Source organism: Fukomys damarensis, unplaced genomic scaffold (genome assembly GCF_012274545.1).
Source record: "Fukomys damarensis isolate Sample0158 unplaced genomic scaffold, DMR_v1.0_HiC HiC_scaffold_16, whole genome shotgun sequence".
Taxonomy (NCBI): Eukaryota; Metazoa; Chordata; class Mammalia; order Rodentia; family Bathyergidae; genus Fukomys; species Fukomys damarensis.
This window is the reverse complement of record NW_022900928.1, coordinates 16,200,912-16,222,426: the sequence shown is the minus strand read 5'-3', so window position 1 is coordinate 16,222,426 and position 21,515 is coordinate 16,200,912. Positions and strand designations below refer to the sequence as shown.

The window sequence follows — 21,515 nt, the reverse complement described above, 5'->3', positions numbered from 1 at the left end:
TGGGGAAGTAGCTCAGTAGCACAGGGCCCCTAGGTTCAAAACAAAACCAAAACTTAGAAGTTGCTTACTAAATCTAAATATGCGTCTTTTTAAATCACTGACCCATCTTCATCTCTTTTCACAGGTGAGAACCCCCACATAGGCATAGACATGATCGATAACGACCAAGGATCAAGTAGTCCCAGTAATGATGAAGCAGCAATGGCTGTCATCATGAGCCTCCTGGAAGCAGATGCTGGTCTGGGTGGCCCTGTCGACTTTAGCGACTTGCCATGGCCGCTGTAGACACTACATGTTGCTTTGGCAACAGCTACAGTATCAAAGTGCATTACTGGTGGGGTTTTACAGTCTGTGAAGCTTACTGGATAGGGAGAGAACAGCTTTTATGTACTGACTTCATAAAAGCCATCTCAGAGCCATTGATACAAGTCAATCTTACTATGTGTAACTTCAGACAAAGTGGAACTAAGCCTGCTCCAGTGTTTCCTCATCATTGATTATTGGGCTAGCTGTGGATAGCTTGCATTAATTGTATATTTTGGATTCTGTTTGTGTTGAATTTTTTTAATCATTGTGCACAGAAGCATCATTGGTAGCTTTTATATGCAAATGGTCATTTCAGATGTATGGTGTTTTTACACTACAAAGAAGTCCCCCATGTGGATATTTCTTATACTAATTGTATCATAAAACTGTTTATTCTTCCTTGTAAGAATCCTTTACTATAAATATGGGTTAAAGTATAATGTATTAGACAGTTAAATATTTTTAATAAATGTTTCCCTTGTTCTATAAATACTGTTCTCAGTTCAAATAATTAGAAAATATCCTACACACTATAGGGTCGTATCAGTTCCAGCCACGGGTATTCCAACAGCTACTAACATTGGCCATGCCTTGTGATCTTCATAATAGTCCTGGGATTGATAACTATTTTTCAGAATACATCTAGCACGAAAAAAGTGATAATTTCCAAATTGTTTACATTTCGATTAATGGGAGAACAAAGTCATTACTGCTTACACACAAACATCAAATCCTTTGAATTTACAAATGCATAATTATGTGCAGTGAACTGACTTCTGCACTGCTGCCCTTTTCACCAGTATTTGCAATTGTACAGCTTCAAGCCTTAAATGACTACTGACCCATACCACCTAAACATTTCTGATTCTTTCTTGAATTAGGCCACATATTTAATACACCACTTGTATGAATAATCTGCTAAGCAGAGCAGCACAATATAATGCAAAGAACCACATTGAACTAGAATCTGAAACTGGCTCTTAAACTTTAGGGTAAAGTCATTTCACATTTCATATAGGGTGGACTAGGCCATGCTCTGTCTTTTCAGCTCTAATGTTACTTTAGATTTGTAGTAAGAAGATACAGTAAGATTTTATAATTAGTAAGAAATTTAAGCGCTGTGTCACACATACACCAAATTAAGAGTTCAATTGAAAAGCTATATGATTTATAGTTGTACTTACACCAGTAATACAGGAAATCTAACTATGAGACAAAAAATCTGGCCAAGGTGGTGGTTATAAAGTTGGCTTGAAACATTAAAACAATGGAATTTTATTTTGATGAAAAACTTGAGTTACAATCGTTTAGTAAATGAAGAGCAAACACTTCATTTTCCTATCATAATGCTTAAGAAAAACATTAGTAAATAAATATCTGTGAACAGATTAAGGGTAAGGCAGACTGGATAATAAACCACCTCTGATGTTCACACTCCCTGCACATGACTCACTCTCAAAGGGTGAAACAGCACTAGAGATAAGTGAACCAATAAGATTTGAGCACTGAATCTCATCCTAATCATTCAAATAAGCCCAAGATAAATACCATTTTGTTTATCATGGGCAGCAAACTATACACATTTTACTGAAGGAATACTTTGATAGAAGCACTTATTTAAGTTATATTATACATCACAACTATAAAATGGCTTGAACAGTTCCATTTAACCACCAAGTATAAAGTGCAACTATATAATATACTGTGTTTTATCTGGGGTGTGATGAGTATCAGTCCCGCTTGAAAGCACCCCCGATGCCAATTTCCACCTCAGAAAAGACCCATATGTGTGAAAAAGGACTGTCCCCCATACAAAGAACCAATTTCACAAACCTACTGGTAAACAAAGACATTTTAAGTGGAACCTCAGGATGCTAGAATTATACTTGTTTAAAAAACCATTCAGCTACCTTTGGTCTTTAAAAAAACCTACACTGCAGTATCCTAAACATGTGCGTCTCACAATGAAGAAGAGTGGCCTTGCAGTGCAGATGAGGACACTGTGAAGAGTAGCATGCTATGGTTTCAAGGACAGCGTCACTGCACTGGATTCTGTGCATCAGGATCGAGGTCATTGTTGCCAGAAGGAGGGTGGATGGGGAGGATATCTAGCTCGTCCACCTGTGGAGTTGGGTGCATGACCACCAGCTGGTCCTGGGGAATGTCTGCAGCAGCTGCTGCCAGGTTGGTGATAGATTTACTCTTTACACACTGAAAGTCTACATGCCGACTCTTCCCTTCTTCCTTTTCCCAGGACATTCGAATAAAGGGTCTTTGGACATAGTTGTAAATGACTTCTGGGCGGCCCCCAGGCCTTTTCTTCACTTTTTCTTTGTACGTTGGATAACCTGGAGGAAAGAAAGCTTTTAAAAACAGGACCCACACACTCACAATTTCTCATCCAGCTCAGCCCTTCGGGACATTTTTGGTACAAATACTGAACAAATGGAAATTAAAACCAAGAAAGGAAACACATGCTCCATCTACCTAGTTATCAGTTCAACAGCCAGAAACTAAAATCCTACTGTGGAAATCACAAAACCTTTCACTATTCTTTCAAGTACTCAATAAACCAACCACCAAAAAAATTCTTAGAGTGAATATGGAAGGGATGGGTCCCCAATATAATGATACACAATCTGCAACAGACCCTGAGCTCTATGTACATATCCTTGTTTCTCTGAACCATTCTCCTCACTTGATGACTTGCTAAAGGCCTATACTTTACTGCTACATTAGCCTTCCAGTTTCCTTAAGCCAGTCTCATCTTTATATTGCCCTGGGATTTTCTTTCCTGTTTTGTTCAATTACACAGAACTATTCAGCTGGTTCTAGATTATACTACAGCTAGGTTGCCAACGACTTTTACTTTTATTTTTGGTACCAGGGATTGAACGTGGGTCCTTGCGCTTGCAAGGCAGGCCACCGAATCACTGAGCTAAATCCCAGGCCCAGTTGCCAACGCCCGTATTTTAATCCCTACATCATTTTAGTGACTCTTTCAACAACCAAGCAGTTGACTTAGATTTTCATTTCCAAAGCAGTTTTCTCTAATTATATATTCTCCCTTTGGATCATAGTCACTGAAAATTAACAGCTAATAAATTTTGGAAAATTTCTAGTTATGGAAATTTTCCAGTTACTTACCTCAAAGATAATTTCCCCAAAGATATACTGCCCTAGGAAATTAGCATAGGTCCCTTCCCTCCTTTCTATTAGCAAGAACTGCTACTTTGGACCAGGGATTAACAAACATTTCCTGTAAAGGGCCACAGTAAACATTTATTAAAAGCCCGTGGGACATATGATTCTACTGAAATTGCTCAACTCTATGATAAAATAAAATCAGCCAGCGAATATGTAAATGATTCCAATAAAACTTTCTGTATTCTATGGCAAGAGCAATTCATCAATATTCAAAGTGTTTTTCCCCTTAAGTTTGACTCTGTTCATAGTCTCAGTTAAGTACTATGACAGAAGAAAGCTTTCTACCGAGGTCAGGCAAGGTTCCTAATGATGGAAGTAAGGCCATATGCAACATGGCCTGCTAGATGGAGTTGCAACCCCATGCAGTCTTGAACTATTTTTAAAAATCAACCCTGTCAGGCTGAGAGAATGTTCCATTAAGGACTAGGTGAAACAAAACAGAAATCCAAAATGCCTTTCAGTGGAACTACAATGTGAAGACAGGAGCTTTTTTGTGCCTTTCTACCCCAACTCCAGATATGTTCTTAAACAACACCCACCAACCTCAAAATTTTGATTAAAATAAACTAAAACAGGCTTAGATAGGTATGACTATAGCAATATCTGAACATGAATATCAGATCACAAAATTATTTTTAAAATATTCTTTCAGCCTTAGATTCTATCATCCCTTCACACATCTGATTTCCCGCCTGTCCTTCCCAAGTCTCTTCTATGCCAACCCAATCTTGCTCTCATCAAAGTTAACACATTTAATACTCTAAAATCAGACTTCTTTTGAGGACCTTGAAAGTGGGAAGGCAAGGGGACATGAATGGGAGAGAGAGGTAACAAAATGGCTTAGAAATCTGCAGTGTTTTCTTTGGTCCCAGAAATATCTTAACAACTCCACTAGGATAAAAGATATTTCATTTAGGAAAAAAAATGTATAAATCTGATGGGAAAATATGGGTAGTCTCATCTAATTTGGAAAAGTAATTCTTCAAACCTACTTGCAATTACTAAAGAAGGGTAGAAGAGCCTGGTTAATAACCATTTTGCCAAAGTCAAGACCAAATTATCAAAGCTTGTAGTACTCAGACAAAAAAATGTTGTACACTGACTCTTTAAAAATTTCCATTTACTATATGGTACTGCAAAACCACTCAGGTTCTGAAATCACAGAGGCCTGGATTCAAGTTCCAGCTCTGCTATTTATTTCAAATGAAACTTGAATTAGCTATGTAACCTTTTTTTTGCTTCAGTTTCTTCCTCTTAAAAATAGAGATAATTTGGGTAACCAAATAGCCTCATTAGACAGAAGAAAGCTCTACTTTACAAAATACCAGCTAATAAATGTAAATGGAATTACAAATCAGAAAATGACTGCTTTCTCTAATAAAATTACTGATAAAGGGAAGAATTATCAACCAGTATTTATTTATAACTTTTAGGTAATGGTTAATGAAGAACTGAGCATTCTTTTGTGTTTCTGAAGACAGACTTACTAAAGTAGTCCAGACTGGCCTTCCATATTCGATCTTCCTGCCTCAGCCTCCTGAGTGCTGGGACATCCCACCATGACCAGTGGGAGATGAACATTATTGTGTTAAAGTAACAATTTAATCTTATAATAGAGGAATGAGGTTGTCACCCACTTAATGAAGAAAATTTAAATTATGCCTTTACATGTACTTATAGTTTATAATTTCAGAAGTTAGAGGCATAAACTGAAGGACAACACAGAAGCAGTAGGGCAAATACAGAAGTAGGACAACTAGCACAAACTCTTAAATAGGGCAGTGTCATAAAGAACTATTCTCAACTGAAAGATCTGATGTAATAGTTATGAAGTATAGTCCTGGCCTGGAACCTGGTTTGGAGAGATCAGCTAAAAAGACATTTCTAGGGAAAAATGGGAAATTTTAATGAGAACTGTCTGACATTAAGGAATCAATTTTCATTTTGTTGGGCGAGATAAAATATTTTTAGAAAAATACTGAAATATTTAGAAGTGTAGTATGATATATCATTAAAGTGACTAATGGGATTAATAATCAGTAGTACTTATCAATAGCTCCTTAAAATTTACTTGAGTTTATTTCAAATGCTTAGAGCACTGCTATTATTCCTTTGTGATAGAGAAGGAAGCCCTATCAGTAACAAATTTTGTATAAATCATTTATTTGCTACCTGAGAACCTCCTTACACTCAGCACTAGGCCACATTAGGTATGCAATATCCAACCTGACTTCTCCCATGGGGTTCATAGTACTATACAGTACACTGGTCTAAGAAATGATTTCACAGAAATTCCAATGTTTCAGAGCATGTGAAAGATGAATAATAGTAGCCACACAGAGAGAGAGAAAATAAAGTGGGAAAAGGGTAATTTCTAGCAAATGGTATTAGATCCTCACAATCACCATCTAGGATATACCGAGTATTACAGACACTAACAGATACAGAAACTGATGCTTGGAAAGTCTGAGAGACTTAGCTAAGATACTTGCCCACTATGCTCCTCACTATGAGTAAGACTACCTCTCATGACCCTAAACTATTTTCCTGCCAACATTCACACCAATTATATCGCTTCAAATCTGCTCCACCACACAATTCTCGTCATGTTTGTGTTTTCTGTACCTCAGGCAAACTTCATTCCTACCAATACCTTTACACTTGCTATTTTCTCTGACTACAATCATCCTTGTCACTAGACATCAGCTCAAATCTCTCCCTCCTCAGACAGGCTTTCTCTCTCTTCCCAACATAAAGCAGCTGTCTTTCCAGCTTTGAGAACAAGCAGCTAAGTGCGAAGTGATGGGTGAAGGAGCACAGCCCCCACTGTGAAGAAACTGAGGCACAAGGTTTACATGCCTTTAAGTGGCAGGATTTGAAGATAAATAATCTGGCTCCAGAGTCTAACTCTTACTCATTCCTTGCTATGCAGAACAAAATAAAAGAAGCATCTTACAAGGTATAAGGAGAAATTTATTTAAATCATAAAGTAAAAAAACTATCTAAAAATGTATGCATTTAAATAACAGAAGTTTTATAATTTATATTTAACTTGAAAATAAGCTATTATACTATCTTGAGACTCCAGTAAGGCACTAGTACTGCTTCTACATTAATTTTTATTATTTTTTTGTACTTATTTTATTTTTATTTATTTTTTAGTACCAGGGCTTAAACTCAGGGACCTTGAGCTTGCAAAGGCAGGCATAGCACCACTGAGCTAAATCCCCTGGCCCTCCTACATTCACTATTTTGTTTTGTTTTGTTTTTTGAGACAGGGTCTCACTATGTAGTTGAGACTGACCTGGAACTCACTGTGTAGCCCAGGCTGGTCTCGAACTCACAGCAATCCTCCTGCCTCAGCCTCCTGAGTGCTGGGATTACAGGCATGTGCCACCACGCCTGGCTATCTTCCTATATTAATTTTTAAAAAGTAGTTTTTAATTCTACTGGGTTTCAGAGACTACCAGTAGGCACAAAGCCTTGTCAGCTTCGTGGGATTATACACATGTATGCCCACACACAACAAATGGATTTGTAGGATGTGAAATAGAGCAAGCTATGACAGAAAAGTCAGTCATATCCCTGTGTCACTAGATAATCTTACGAAATAAATCACTCCTAACGATCTTCTTATTCATCTTCTACATAAGCACATATTACCATTTGTCAGAATTTTTCTCGGACTAGTTGAACTATTTTCTAAATAGAAGCCAATTTTTTAATCTTGTTTCTTCAAAAGAGAATTAACAGCAAATAATGAAAATGTCTTACCTTCTATTCCCAATCTAATCTTCTTCAGACCCCTCTCCTTCAAGACTGATTTGGCCACATCTCTATTTTCAATGTACTTGAAAAATCTATATAATTTTGTGCTATAAATAACTGGAAACAAAAAAGACAAAAACATTTCATATTAAAACCAAAGTACAGCTGGGGATTTAGCTCAGAGGCAACACGACTGCTTTGCAAGCGCAAGGTCCTGAGTTCGATCCCCAGTGCCAAAACCCCCCAAAACAAAAACAAAACCCCAAAACCAAAGTTCTTAAAGACAAATTTAAATCCATCTTGACCATCAAAGGAGCCCAACAACCCCCAAAGCCCAAATAATAGATGCACTAATGCCAAAGGAAGACTAGCCAACATGACAGGACAATATTCAGTACAGTTAATGTAGAAGCAAATGTCTACTTAAGTGGAAACAAGAAAAGCTGTGATAACCAATCTTGTAACCCAATCCATAGGAAGAATCTCTTTCTGAAAGATACAGGAAGAATTTCTTTCTGAAAAATCTATCATATACACACGGATTGAAATGGGATCTGCCCCCAAGATTCAAATAAGAGAACCAAAAGAAGATATCAGTAACACATCACTATCTAGCAAGCAAAGTAAATGACTTTGCAATGATGCCTACAAGGCCTACACTAAAAGGATAAAAACTGCCTTATCAAAGAATACAAAACAGTTAAAGTTTACTTTTCATGGATTGAGCAACTATTAATAATTCCCCAGAAGGCAAAGACCCTCCCCACAAATTGTTTTCCATTCAGGCGAACAGCCCCATTCAATACTGATGTTAAAAATGGCAGATTCGAGCACGTTCTGCCTAGGTTAGTCTGTTTAGAGCAAACTGGCTTTGCAAAGGATAGACATTCCACTGACAACATGTTGAGTCTTCCAAATGTGCTGGGAACTTCAGGGAGTTAGAATGATGGACCTTCCTCGCCTTCTCTCTTTCAGGTGGAGTAATCTCCCTTAAAAGGTGAACTGCAGAGGTTTTTTCAGAAAAAGAAAAACATACTCACAAACCAAACCTGCTGGTTTAAGAGCCAATAAAGGAAAATACGTATACAAATTCTACTCATGGGATAAATCTGTGATTATTACTAAATCCTTAAAGTTGCTGATACTGAAAAATTTTTTGACATTTCAGAAAGAACAAAGAAATGTTTAAGGAATCAGTCCGAGATTATCTGTATGTCCTCAAATGTATCTTCTTTAGGTTGGAATATGTTCACACAAAGGAAACAGACAAATTAAGTAAAAATGTATTTCAGTCCTTTTAAGCTTCAAAGCTTAAAATAAAAAGCAAGAAAATAATTGAAATAGAAAAAAGCCAGGCTGACTATAATCTTATTTTCTGTGTTCTACAGTTAGCCCTACTTTCTTAGAATCAATTTTTTTTGAAAACTAAAATATGTTTGTTCATTCCTCTTTCCTAATAGAAAATAATTTTTTGTTTTTTATTTTTAGTATTCTCATTTTTTTGCGTTTTGTTCAACCTTTTATTCCACATATTAGAAAACAAATGTCAAGAAAAAAATCTAGGGTTGAGGAAGCAGCAAGAGAAATACCTACTATTATCCAAAAAAGAATTACAACATTCAAGTATATAATGTAGAGGAAGTATTTCAGTGTCAACTCTGAAAGATGCCACCATAACTTGTATTAAAATGACTGCTTGGAAATCGTTCTTAAAAGTCAACAAGAATACCATCTGGAGTCAGCTTTTTTTGGCCCCCCGCTTTAAGAAAAGAGTGTATAAAACAGAAAAAGAAGAGATTAAAAGGCTTTGGTGCTTTCTATAGTCCTGCAATTAACTCTAATCCTTACTTAGTCAACAGACTAAATTTTACAGAGCAAGAAGCTATTTTACTTAAGCCATTCTTTGAACTGTTCTCCATTTATGAAACTGCTCAAAAATGCTAATATTGGGTTCATCAAGAAGAACAACATACTATAGATTTTTCTAAAAAAAAAAAAAAATCAAATGACTCTAGCCATAAAAGCTTGGAAGTGAAATAAGAAAAAGTTCAATGCTGCCCAAGACATGCTGGTATGTATGGTATGGTAAGAAACACCTAAACAAATAAAAGTTCTAGAAAGCTTTGTGAAAGGCCACTGTCTCTTCTAGGAACATGTATGATATGAAAAAAAGAGCTTGAAACTTGAAGTTACCCTCAGAAAGTCAACCAAAAGCAAACCACTTCTGCGCATGACAGAGGTGGACACACTTTCTGTGCAGATCTGTATGGAAAATACTTTGGGCTTTGCGAGCCATGCAGTCTCTGTTGCAGTACTCCACCACGATAGCGTGAAAGCAGCCACAGGCAATACATAAAACTTTATTTATAAAAACAGGCAGCAAGCTGAATTTGATGCACAAGCTAGTTTGCTCATCCCTGGTGTATGGGAGCTCAATGTACTTTCTTTACAAAACCTGTCCTCTAATTAGCATTATAAAAAAAAAAAGATAACGTGATGATTCAAGAGAGAGTAAACATGCCACAATACTTACTTTGGGAATACTCTTCTCCCATCTGTGGTGGATACTCTTCATCCCAGTCAACTACATCATCATCTGTGAGCACCACTATATGGCATTCTCGTTCCCCACTCTGGGCACTAGCTACCATGAGAGGGAGGATCATTTCTTCCAGATAAAATTCAAATTGTCTACGAGCACCATCATTTGATAACTCATGCATCAGGGCACCTGAAATGAAACCCATAAAAATATCTTGATTTTTTAGGGTGGCTAATAAGTTTTTTTAAAAAAAAGCAGAAACAAAGTACAAATAAAACAGATTAGTAGTCATCAATTTGGGACAGTACACCTGATATATTGGTATTTAGTCACCAAAACTGTCAGAGAAAAGGTTGCTAACAACAGAGAATAACCACATTTAATGGATGAAGAATCAGATAACAAATAAGAGAACCATAAGGAGAAGACCTAAAAAAAGAGCCAGAGAAAAAGTCAAAATGAAATGGGTGACCTACAGGAAATGCCTTTAAAAATAAGGATGCCAAAATTATCAATAAATATAATATTGTTCAAAGTCCTCTAGCCAATTTAACATAGTAAAAAAGAAATTAAAAGTATTATTTTACAAGAGGGTCAATTATCTACCAAGAACATATAAGCATCAAGTGAAAGTCTATTAGAAGCAAATAGGGTTTTGTGAGGTGGCTATTACAGTTTAAATTTAAAGTGTTCCCCAAAGATTCGTGTATTGAAAGCTTGACCCCCCCCAATGCAGCAATATTCAGAGATGAGGCCTAGTAAGGTGATTAATCATGAGGTACTTCTCACAAATGGATTAATGTGTTGATGAGTTCATAGTGGAATGGGCTACTAAGGTGGGGCCCAGTTGGAGGAACTGGGTCACTGGGGTCATGCCTTTGAAGGACAGATCTTGTTCCCAATCCCTCCTCTCTCTCATCAGGTAAGCCACTTTCTTCTGCCATGTTTCTGCCTCAACACAGGCCTAAAAGCAAGAGAGAGCTGACCAGAAATTGGAACCTGTGAAACTATGAGCCAAATAAAGCATTCCTCTTTCAAGCTGTTTATGTCAAGAATTCTGTCACGGGGCTGGGGATTTAGCTCAGTGGTTCCACCGCCTGCCTCGCAAGTGAAAGGTCCCGAGTTTGATCCCCGGTACCTAAATAAATAAATAAATAAATAAATAAATAAAAGCTTGAATCTAACTTTAGTTTTTTGCTTTTTGGTTGAAGTCTCATTTTCTTCATAAATGCCTTTCTTCAGATACCAAATTGGTATCTTGATTAGATCTTAAATGTTACTTTTCATCATGCTTTCACCCAAGCATTCATTTTTTTCAATCTAAGCTTTCAATCTTGAGTTCCGCTCTGGTTCTCGTAACTTCTGGGTTACAGTGCTTACCTATGGAGAAATCATGGACTACAACCCCAACTGGGAGCTACCAATTACCATAGATTTCCTTTAGTAAGTTCACCTGACAAATATATTGAAGCAGCTCCTCCCTGTAACTTTGTTGCCTCGTTCTCCTTCCATCTGAAACACATTTCTCTCCTTTTGTCCAGAAAGCTTCCCAAATCCCCACATCTGGGTTAGGAGCAGCTCTTGTACGCTCCTTTAGCATCTATTTTTACTCTAACAACATAATTTACTGGTCCTTCCTTTACACTGTACTGCACATGGGGATTTTGTCTTTTTCTGTTGTTGCTTTTTATATACCTTATGTCTGGTATAAAGAGAATACTCAATAAAAATGCAGAATGCCCACATACCACGCTATTATTAAAGAGTTATTTTTAAAAATGTACTAATATTCACTTATTCACAATGTATTTCATGTGAAAATATTATAAAACAGCATGTACAGTATGATATATTAACATTTTTTAATTTTTGCTACTTTTAAAAGCAGCAAATTTTTATTTAATATTATATGTTAGGCACTATTAATCTTCCCAGAAATTTTTTAATATTATTATTATTTTAATTTTAAAATGAGACAGCTAAGACACAAGGTTTTAAGTAGCTTGCTAAAGAAATCCAGGTTTTTCTAGTTAATGAATACTATACTTAGTACCTATATATAAATTAAGAGACAAATAGTACAAAATGCCATTCCAAATATACAATAAAGACCCATATTTGCAGGAAAAAAGACATAGTTTAGAATTCAAGTCTATACTTGCAATATTTCTTCACATTTTCCCAACACCTCTCTCTCTCTATATATATATATATATATATACACAATTTTTCTTAATAGGGTTTTTGAGAATATCTAAATTTTCAGTAACATAAACGAATCTAAAACAATTATAAATATTATTAAAAATTTTAGAACTCTAGGAAAATCATATATTTTACAAAAAGATTCTTTAATTATTTAACAAAAAATATTGACAGAGTAAATCTAAAGGGTTGGATATATATATATATATATATATACACAATTTTTCTTAATAGGGTTTTTGAGAATATCTAAATTTTCAGTAACATAAACGAATCTAAAACAATTATAAATATTATTAAAAATTTTAGAACTCTAGGAAAATCATATATTTTACAAAAAGATTCTTTAATTATTTAACAAAAAATATTGACAGAGTAAATCTAAAGGGTTGGAAAATTAAAATTTGTATCATGTATATTATGTGTAAGAAATTCTAGTGTTTTTAATGTTACCAAACTTCAACATCTAATTATATAAAATTTAATTAAATGGTCTCATGAATAAAAAGACATAAAACTTGAAGGAGTTACAAAACTCATGGTTTCAATTAAAACAATTTTTTAAAATGTGAAAAAAAAGTAGCATTTTTCAAATTCATAGGTGGATCCTCCAGCTGTCTATTTGACTTTAAATTTAGTGTTTACTGTTACTGTTTGTTTTGAGGGTCTCATGCAGTCCAGGCTGGTTGCACACTCACAGTGTAGCCCAGTTTGGCCTCAAACTTAAGTACGCTCCTGCTTCAGCCTCCTGAGTACGGGTATTAAAGGCACGTTCTGCCACACCTGGCTGATTTTAAACTTTTAAATATTTACAGAGAAACAGACTGAGAGACCTATTTTTTGGTTTTACCTATTGATGTTTTTTATGGAGACTTTAAAGAATATTTAGCTACAATAACATGACACCTAGGAACAGACTTGTTAATGCAGGTTTTCAAGGAGTTAGGTAAAAACTAAAGATGGGGAAAGAGGGTTATATTCAACATACATGGCAGTGCCTTAAAAACTTACTTTCTAAAAGTTTCTAACATACTAGTATTTGGGAAGGTGTAATACTAATCTGCCAGTATAGTAGGGTTGAACTTAGGTAATGAAGTAAAGGTAACCATATATACGGGACTGGCATAAGGCAATAAACCTCATGTACGAAACTTTTTAAAGAGCTACAACTGTTTACAGGATTAAAAAAAAAAAAAGAACATTATTTTGGTATTTTAAGACATTCCATAATATGGCCCGTCTATTTACTCATCTCTTTCTGGTCCTGATATAAAGTCCAATCAGGTTACTTCTAAAGTATACCTGTTGCATCTTTAGTCCAAAAGCTTGAGCTCTTAAGAATAATCTCTTTATTCTTTTAAAATCATTCCTATTCATACTTTACTATTTGTCCTTGAATTCTTCCTCTAAACTTCTTCAACCACTTAATATCCAAGTTAACATTTGCTACTTCTCATATTCTATTTTGGTTCCTTTGTGTGTGATGTGATCACCTCTCTTCTCACACACAGCCTAACAGCTGGTGCTGTAGAGGTGGTGAGGGAATACCAATCAAAAGATGGGATTCCAAAGTTCTCGATCCTCCTTTGAGACTGTTTGAAGTTCTCTGATGAAGCCAATTTAACAATATATATTAATAACAATATCTATCTATCTATCTATCTATCTATCTATCTGGGCTAGGGAATCAATTTGATCTGTAATGACCAATACCATTTACGAGAATTATTTGTATCTTCCATAACATTCAGGTTATAAATTTTTAGATGATGTGATCTTAGGAATGAAGCAAAATCACACTTGACCAAAGTCAAGCCTCCCAAAAGAGAAAATGTAGGCTGATAACAAATGATATAAAAAAGTCAAGGGGCTGGGGATTTAGCTCAGTGGTTCTGCCACCAGCTTTGCAAGCACAAGGACCTGAGTTCAATCCCCGGTAACAAAAAAAAAAAAAAAGTCAAGGGGGAACTGTAGGAAGAGTTCATAAAAAAATGAATTATGGATCTGAAGAGAGAAATGCTTTCAGATAATCATTAACCCACATACTTGTAACTTATACTCAAAGATGGGATGGAGTTATAAAGTGCTTTTATAATACACTATTATTGTTAAAAACAAGGATTGACTCTTGTTTTATTTTGACATGGCATGTCCTGAAATAAATATTGATTCAATATGGAAAAAAAAGTTGGAAAATTATAAAAAGAGATTATATAGAATTCTACAAACTTCTGTAATTTCCACTGTTCAAAAATGCACTATAATTCAATCCAATAAATATTTGAAGTATTACTAAACAGCATTTTCAGACTTTGCAGTCTAATCTACTGCAACTTTACAAACTACTTATATAAAAAAATAGCATACTTACTGAGATCTCTACATTTAATAGTACTATATTCAAAAGAAATACAGAGATAATCGCATGCTTCTCTAAGTTCAGGAATAGATATGCCATCAGGACAACGAATTACTCCTGTCTTATAGTAATCCTGAAAAGTAAAAGTGAAAAAATGTATGAAATACTTGGAGTGAAAGTGGCTAAAACTTACCAATGCTGAGTTGATAGCATTTTAAAAAATAATAGAGCTCTGATGTTTCTGAATTATGAAATTTTAAACTTAGCTGGGATCTCAGCATATCAAACAATGTTTTTCTTTTACTTACAAGGATAATTCAGACCTAGATTCACTGACATCCCAGCATACAATTACTTGACAGCAGAGATGATTAGAACCTAGTTCTACCCACTATCTTATTCATCTCTTCTCTCTACTATATCACATCAATTATTACAATTTCCCACAAAAGTTATTTTTTTCTGTAAAACTACATAAAATGTAAAAGTTTTTTTAAAAAGTAAGGAAAGTGAATAACATGTTCCCTTAAATATTACATAGAGGATTTAATAAAATTTAAGGTTTTTAGTAAGATTGTAAAGTCATACCTTAGTGTCAGGATAGATGAACATTAGACATTTTTCTAAATACTATACTTCAGTGTTTCCATATCATTATAATACTATTAGTTACAAATGTACTTATAAAGTTATTAGGACTGAGCCTAGAATCACATGTAAGTTATTCCACAAACATTGTTTGTGTTAACTCCACAGCAGATTAAATGGAAGTATGGAAAGCTTCCCCCAAATTAAAACCTGTCTCAAGCTTTCTGAGGTTTAGAACTATAGAAACCACTAACACAATTTCTCAGGTTGTGGTGTCAATGGAAGCAGAACATCTCTGGTACTTAGATTAAGTAACAACAACCTGATCAATTACTTTTCCTATTCACCTTCTATCTCAGGATCTTATCTTTTCTTTTTTTTTCCTCTACAACTTTTTAAGGAAACTATATTTTCAAACTGTCACATACTACAAATAAAATCTTTATCAATGAATTGAAATTACAAGTAGGAACTCTGTAATTCAGAGAATCCTCAAAACAAAAAGTTATAACTTCTTTTAAAAAGTTTAAAACAAAGATGCTAAGAAATATATTTTCTGCATGATTTTTAACTGTTCAAGAGTTTCCATATTATTAGTCTGGAGCAATAAGGCATGACTGAAGTAGCCATATTCATTCTCACTTAGCAAAAATGATTGACATTTAATAGAATGTAGATAGAAGAGAGGAGTAATGTGATTCTAGAAAGGTTACTACTAAATACCTAAAAGAACTTCCTATGCAGACCTAAGAAATGAGTATCATATATAGGATGTAAAGTTCATTTGTTTATATCATATTATCATTATGTACTAAAATAAATATGTTAAAGTGTTTAAAGAAAAACAATATCCTGAATACCTCCAAAGAGATACTGATATAGACCCCTCTTTCCAAGCAAGTATCTATCAAGGGAGGGTCTTACGATTAAGTTAATAATGTAAGAAACAAACACTTACCAGGATAGCTCGAAATACAGTGGAACCAATCCCTTCTGCCACCTCATACTCTCCCTTCTCATTGGGACGTGTAAAGTTATGTTCTCGACCAGATCCAAACATCCTGTCATAGAAAGTAATTAAAACACAAATCAACAGAGCACTTCCTTCAAAAGTGAAAAAGAATCATAATCTAAGCCTCAAATTATAACTAAGTCCATTTATTCTGGCAAACATTGTAAAGGAAAGTATAAAAACTATTGGGGGAGGGGCTGGGAATGTAGATCAAAAGGTAAAATGCTTGCTTAGCATGTGTGAGGATATGGGTTCAGTCTCCAGCATCACACACAAAAGAGACTTTTTTGTTAAGAAGGAATAATAGTACAGATTCACCAAGCCATGGTAAAATTAAATGATAAAGTTGAGAAGCTAAAGAACTTTCCAACTCCTTCCTCAAGAGAAAAAAACTCAAAACACAATCATTTTTAGACAAAAGGTGATTTTTATCTGAGAAAGAAAAAAAGGGGTGGGGGATGTGTTATCTGTTCTCTTGTCCTGAAACTTGTTTTCATTGTACATCTTCCTTAAAACTTGTTTTCATTGTAAAGTTAGTGCTTTAATGCAGCACATACAACAAAATGGGAAAAAGTAAGACGATGTAAGCAAGTTAGGTTGTTTTAAGTTTCATGATCCATTATAAGTGTAAGAAGTCCTACACTAGAGTCTTAAGACTTGCATTATAGAACTGAAAAACATGCAATCAAATGCTAGGATACACAAGAATAGAGAAGTGGAGAATAAAAAGTTTAAATAAATGAATAAAAATCTCAATATTAACTTTTATATAAGAAATATGTAAGCTGGACATGGCTGTAATGCTTGCAATCCCAGTACTCTGGGAGGCTGAAGCAGGAAAATCACAAGTTTGAGCCCAGCCTGAGGCTACTTAGCATTTCAGTGAGACCTTGACTCTAAATAAATATGCAAGTGAACTAATAAATAGCTTAGGATGTAAATCAGTGAGAAGGCCCTGGGTTCAATCTGCAGTACCACAAAAGAAAATACAATTGAGTTATATTTTTTCAAGTTACATCATTGCCCCTTTAACAGTAGTAATGCATACAAGAGTCAATTTGCAAAATATGTCCTTTTCAATGAAATTCAAGCTTAAAGCAGTACTCTAAAGAAAATTCTAAAATAAGGATTTAAAAATAATACCTCTAAACTCAAAGATACCATTACTGCTAAAGTAAACATGGTTGATCTAAGTATTTTATTCAATAGCTTCCTAATTTAAATAGTTTCCTCTTTTGTTGTAACACAGAAACCACAGAAGAACAAAGGCTTTTTATTTCAGTTTTCAAAAGAATTCCAACTGCTTTCCAGCTCCTATGAATATTAATTTTCATCCCAAAAGATATGCTTTAGTCAACTAACATGAAAAGAGGCTTTCACTGATTTAAAAAAAGTATCATTCAAGAATCAAATGTCATGCAATTTCTTCAAATGCTTGAACTTTTCAGACAAGGGGAAAGCTATTCTTTTCAGATCAGTATGAATACTTAATCTTAAAAACAGCTGAAGCAAAATTTCAATTTTTTTAACTGTTTTAAATCCTATATAAAAGTATTATTAGGAATGTCAGGTCATCTCCTAACGGTCTCCATCTTCCCCTACAGAGTATGGCAATGTTAGCATTTGTTCTATATTCTGAGGCAAATCACATACTGAGTCATCAATACAGTACAAAGTCATCAATAAGCAAAGTAGAGAAATATCAGTTTTTACCTCATGTAAATTGCTTCTGTATTTCACCTGCACACCATTTCATTTAATTGCACAAAAAGACAGATTTAATTTCCCTAAAAGATACTGACTTCCTAACCAGAGAGTACCTGATCCGTGTTTCAAACTGCTGAAAAATCAAGTCTATGTTGTTTACATCCTTAGATTGTGGTTCCTATAACTATAAACTTTATAACTCTCTACCAGAAGAAATCAAAAGACAACTGTTAAATTTCTTCATTCTATAAGTATACTTATTAATGGCAATTTTTTTCTTGCCCCCTTTCAAAATATAGACATCAAACTAACAACTCAAGCTCACTTTAGCTAACCAAACTATTTTTTTCATAAGCAATGCCAATACTTTCTATATCTGGTGGTTAAATCTGGGAGATTAGAAACATCATTGCTAAATTCACCTGGTTAAATTCAACCTATCATCTCAATCTGTACAGATATTTTAATATTCTAACTCTCAGTTTATACAGATCTTTTAGTATCCTAACTTTAATAAGTAATATGTGTTCTGTTTCTACTCATACTACAGAGAATAGTGGAAATAATATCAAATTCAAGGGCCGGGGATTTACCTCAGTGGTGCCATGCCTGCCTTGCAAGCACAAAGACCCGGGTTCAATCCCTGGTACCAAAAAAAAAAAAAAAAAAAAAAAAAAATCAAATTCAAGCTTTTGCTCTACACTGTTCTAGTTGTACTGACAGGAGCAAGTAATTTAACTTCTTAAACTGTTCTCTCGTCTATAAAATGGGCACATGGCATTACAAATGAATTACTGTAAATAAAACTTAAATCAGAAAATAATGGCTGTGAAAGTGCTTTGTAATTAGTAACATAAACAAGAACAGTAATACAAACCTGCCCAACATTGTATTTGGCTGTGCAGTAAAAATAGATGGGTCTACAACAAATCTAGTGTTATCCACTATCAGCGTCACTCGTTCTGACGTTCTTACATTTCGAGTTCCTTCTTTTGCATTTTCATATACAAATACCATCTCCCCAGTTGTCTTACAGCTATCTGAACTTGATTGACTACTGTTTCTGCTGCTGTTCCCAGCACTGCTAAATGAGCCATTTGGAGATGCTTTCTGAGGACGAGGACTGCTTGGACGAGAGGAACTATGATCTTTTTCTCTTTCTGAAATAAAGATGTTAAAGTTTGTCAATTTTCTTTTAAAAAATTCAAGATCTGTATATATCTTTTAAAATATTAGATTTTAAATTTTAAATAACATTTTCAAAGAACATAATAAACATTACATTTACTTCCTAAGAATAAACCTCAAAACATCAAAACATTTCCTAAATCATTTTTTGTAGCCTATTAAAAAGATATATAAGCTGGGCGTGGTGGCACATGCCTGTAATCCCAGCACTTGGGAGGCTGAAGCAGGAGGATTGCTGCGAGTTCAAGTCCAGCCTGGGCTACATAGTAAGCTCCAGGTCAGTCTCAACTACACAGTGAGACCCTGTCTCAAAAAAAAAAAAAAAAAAAAAAAAAAAAAAGATATATAGCTAATTACTTTTTACAGAGTAATAACAAAATTAACTTTATATTATTACTCCACTTAACCACTTATAAACTGAGTATTCTTATAAATCGAATATATATTGGAAGTTAGTTAAAAATTAGTAAAATTACCATTATAAACTGTCCTAGTTACTAAAAAGGATAACACTATTCTGAGAACATAAAGTACAAATTTAGGAATCTCATTATGTTAAGAAGGGCCCTGTAAAACCAGTAGTTTATCACAAAAGAAAGGTCCAAGCAGAAGAAAAAAAATTTACTAAGGACAGTAAGAAGTATTTATTTTTTTCAAATGCTTATAAATGTCTAACAAATAAAGTGGTTTTGGCAGCAAACGATACACTGATTTCTTATTTTCACTTTACAGAACAAAGCAATACCAGAAATTTTATTGGATCTGCAACTATTGTCTGTAATTTCCAAAGGTACAAAATGTTAAAATTCAGAAAATTTTCTGTAGATGCTCCAATATTCTACAACGGGAAAAGAGAAACTAAGATTTTGTGATGTTTTATTTAGAGGCTAGATCCCTAAATTTTAAAGGTGACCTAAAAAAATGTACCTCCATCTCATCAGTTTCATCAGCTTTTGCCAAATTCCTCCATGACTCAGGCTACTCAGAACACTCAGTACAGCATTACTGATTATATAATTAGTTTGTCTCCAGAGATACTCTGACACTTCTCTTTTATTGTTTCCATAATGCTGGTAGCATCTCGAAAGCAAAATTTGCTAAAGAAAATAATTTATTATATTCTGCTATCCTGTTCTTAGATACTGAATTGTGTAAAAAAACAAACTGTAAACTCTTAGTTTTAATTTCTTGTTGATTTTTGGCTTATTAATAGTAGCCAGTCTTCCAGGACCTATTAGATATCAGTATCTTTGTATAATTAGACCCCAATAAGAATAATTTAGATTTACAATAATCAGAAACTATCTCATACAGCTAAAGTGTGTGTGTGTGTGTGTGTGTGTGTGTGTGTGTTGTGCCTGAGCTGGTTGACACAAGTCTCATACAGCTAAAGTGTGTGTGTGTGTGTGTGTGTGTGTGTGTGTGTGTTGTGCCTGAGCTGGGATTGAAACAAGGATCTCAAGCATTCTAAACTTTACCACTTTAGTATTTTACCACTGAGCCATACTCCCAACCTAAAAATATGTTTTGGGGTTCTTTTCCAGGTGTTGAAGATTGAACCTAGGACTGTACACATGCTAAGTGCACTCTCTACCACTGTGCTATATATTCAGCACCAAGTCAAAGTATTTAAATTGTCTTCTCTAGGTGAAAATGAAAATCAGCAGCTCACACTGCTTAGCTACATCTGCTTTAGACTGGTACTGTGCTTTACAATCACACAATGTATTCATTTATATATCAATGTTCATTTATAGTACTGAGTAGGAAGGAAAAAACCTGAACTAGTTACTAAAAGTATAAAACATTTCACACTTCCTTTCGTCTTCTGCTATTATTAAATTTGAGACATTGTGAAGAATCAGGATGAGTAACTCCATGATGGTTATGCTTTTACTCTGTTAGCATTATTAAATTCCTTTCACTAATTAACTATAAATTATTTTATAATAAACCACTGCTATATATCTTATATAACAATTAACTAGAAATTTTGTAAAAATCTGTCTCACAGTTCCAAAGGCATTTCAAGCTACTTCCTTTTGTAAGACAGTCCCAGATTCAAAACATTCACCTTCAAATTCTATTTAATAAGATATTTTTTCACAGTAAGAACTAAGCTCAGCTAAAATGAATAGAAGAAGCTAATTTTACTCATAGGAATCTGACATAATTCAACGCCACTGCAACTTCAAAAACCTAAATGCCTGCTTTTAAGAACTGGTGAGAAGGTTAGTTGATTTTTACACACCAACATGGTGCTGCCGTGTTGGAGAAGTAACATTTCTAATACAAGGAGTGAGTTGAGACTCTGTTCTTTCATGAGATGAATCTCGTGATCTGTCACTTGACCTTCGCCTGTCTCTTGATCTCTCCTGTCCACCACTAGCACCATGTAGACTCATTTTGGCTTGGTCTGCTCCTCCTTTAGCAACACGTGAGGAAGTACTGATAAGACAGAAAAGAAAATTAACCATAAAGTAGAAAAATAAGATCTCAAAATACTTCGAAGAAAAATATAACATGATCTATTTATAGGTTAAGTACAAGTTAAATGTTACTTTCCAGTTGTGAAATCAAATTTATCTCAAACTTGTAGGTTGCATAAATTCTGGAACACTGTTTGAAGACAT

General features: G+C 34.5%; 2 protein-coding genes across 19 annotated transcripts in view; one reads left to right on the top strand and one right to left on the bottom strand.

Annotated features, from left to right (window-relative positions):
* Positions 1-663, top strand: part of Arntl (aryl hydrocarbon receptor nuclear translocator like) — a 69,097-nt gene extending 68,434 nt beyond the window's left edge. For 8 of the 12 annotated variants that reach the window (XM_033764131.1, XM_010615241.2, XM_010615239.2 and 5 more), the window contains one exon: positions 125-662. In XM_033764131.1, coding sequence (XP_033620022.1) covers positions 125-285 — 161 coding nt within the window. In that variant the 3' untranslated portion in view covers positions 286-662. Of the gene's footprint in view, positions 1-124 lie in introns of all 12 variants that reach the window. The other 4 variants (XM_010615240.2, XM_010615237.2, XM_033764133.1 and 1 more) reach the window with 2 other exon arrangements.
* A 65-nt stretch (positions 664-728) lies between these two features.
* Btbd10 (BTB domain containing 10) overlaps positions 729-21,515 on the bottom strand; it is a 67,414-nt gene continuing 46,627 nt past the window's right edge. For all 7 annotated transcript variants that reach the window (XM_010615228.3, XM_010615227.3, XM_010615231.3 and 4 more), the window contains 7 exons: positions 21,134-21,330; positions 18,572-18,854; positions 15,934-16,036; positions 14,400-14,520; positions 9,815-10,012; positions 7,288-7,398; positions 729-2,654 (listed from right to left, as the gene is read on the bottom strand). In XM_010615228.3, the coding sequence (XP_010613530.1) occupies positions 2,344-2,654; positions 7,288-7,398; positions 9,815-10,012; positions 14,400-14,520; positions 15,934-16,036; positions 18,572-18,854; positions 21,134-21,330 (1,324 nt within the window). In that variant the 3' untranslated portion in view covers positions 729-2,343. The remainder of the gene's footprint in view (positions 2,655-7,287; positions 7,399-9,814; positions 10,013-14,399; positions 14,521-15,933; positions 16,037-18,571; positions 18,855-21,133; positions 21,331-21,515) is intronic.